We start from the raw sequence: 1712 nt of genomic DNA on the forward strand, positions 1-1712 counted from the left end.
ATCAGTTATGTCTGATACCAATACAGGTATCAAACCTCCACCAATCATCAGGTATGTCTGATACCAATACAGGTATCAAACCTCCACCAATCATCAGTTATGTCTGATACCAATACAGGTATCAAACCTCCACCAATCATCAGGTATGTCTGATACCAATACAGGTATCAAACCTCCACCAATCATCAGGTATGTCTGATACCAATACAGGTATCAAACCTCAGTAAATTGTCCGAGATGAAACAGTGCCTGATACCTGTATAACAGTATAACATATGTTGTGTATGATTTATGAATTTAGGTGTTTTACTGTATGTCGTTGTTACATCATTATCTTTTGTTTAGGCAAGCTGGATCAACCCCCAAATCTGACAATAGTGAGATGCTGAATATAGCGTCAGACAGCAGTGAATCAGAAGATACAAATGTCTCCATGCAGCCTGCTAAAAAGAAATCAAAGTCAACCAATTCTCCTGTGAAGGAATCTCTCCTTGATAAGCTGAAAAAGATCAAGAGTCCATCATTAGAAAAGGCTGCTAGCAGTTCACAGTCCAAGACAGGTAATATGTTCTGATCACCTGTATGTAACAGACACCACTCAAATTAATTCTTCCCTTCTTTCAAGGAAAGGTTTCCATGTTACAAATCCTTTTGGGATGTATATATGTATTTCAATAATTCTAACAACATGTGCCATCCATACCCTAGGGACATAGTTATGTTGTCCATCACCCAGAAATAGATTAATACACTTATTTCTGAGTTAACTTTGTTTGTGAGTTAACTTCAATTGTTTCTGAGTTAACTTTGTTGTCAATGTTTCTGATTTAACTTTGATGTCATCATTTCTGAGTTAATTTTGATGTCATCATTTCTGAGTTAATTTTGATGTCATCATTTCTGAGTTGACTTTGATGAGGTTTTTTCATGCAGTCATCTCTAAGAAAAGATCTGCAGAAGATGCAAGCATAGAAAATGACTCTCCATCTAAATCGAAGAAAAAGTCCAAAGTCCAAACAGAAGTCGGTGGTGCTCCTCAGAGTCCGGTAAAAAGTGTTGAAGAAAGACTCGCCCATTTTAATGAGAGACTCCAAGAGAAAGGCCTTTCTGCAGCATCAAAGAAGCGAATTAGGAGGCAAATAAAAAAACTCAAGACAAACAGGTATAGAACCATAACTATATTACTAAGTTAATGTCAATGAGATGATACCAAATAAAAAACTCAACCGTATACAATGTACATAATAACACGACAATATACAATGTACATAATAACACGACAATATACAATGTACATAATAACACGACCATATACAATGTACATAATAACACAACAATATACAATGTACATAATAACATGACAATATACAATGTACATAATAACATGACAATATACAATGTACATAATAACATGACAATATACAATGTATATAATAACATGACAATATACAATGTACATAATAACACAACAATATACAATGTACATAATAACACGACAATATACAATGTACATAATAACACGACCATATACAATGTACATAATAACACAACAATATACAATGTACATAATAACATGACAATATACAATGTACATAATAACATGACAATATACAATGTACATAATAACATGACAATATACAATGTACATAATAACACGACAATATACAATGTACATAATAACATGACAATATACAATGTATATAATAACATGA

At 32.9% G+C, this 1712-nt stretch overlaps 1 protein-coding gene across 1 annotated transcript; it reads left to right on the forward strand.

The window, feature by feature from the left end:
• The first annotated feature begins 351 nt into the window (after nt 1-351).
• On the forward strand, nt 352-1198 carry LOC117319518. Its single transcript, XM_033874308.1, has 2 exons — nt 352-560; nt 934-1198. The coding sequence occupies exons 1-2, from the start codon at nt 383-385 to the stop codon at nt 1191-1193; spliced, it is 438 nt and encodes a 145-aa protein (XP_033730199.1). The 5' UTR covers nt 352-382; the 3' UTR covers nt 1194-1198.
• The last annotated feature ends 514 nt before the right edge of the window (nt 1199-1712 follow it).

The sequence above is a fragment of the Pecten maximus genome, unplaced genomic scaffold, assembly GCF_902652985.1.
Source record: "Pecten maximus unplaced genomic scaffold, xPecMax1.1, whole genome shotgun sequence".
Classification (NCBI taxonomy): Eukaryota; Metazoa; Mollusca; class Bivalvia; order Pectinida; family Pectinidae; genus Pecten; species Pecten maximus.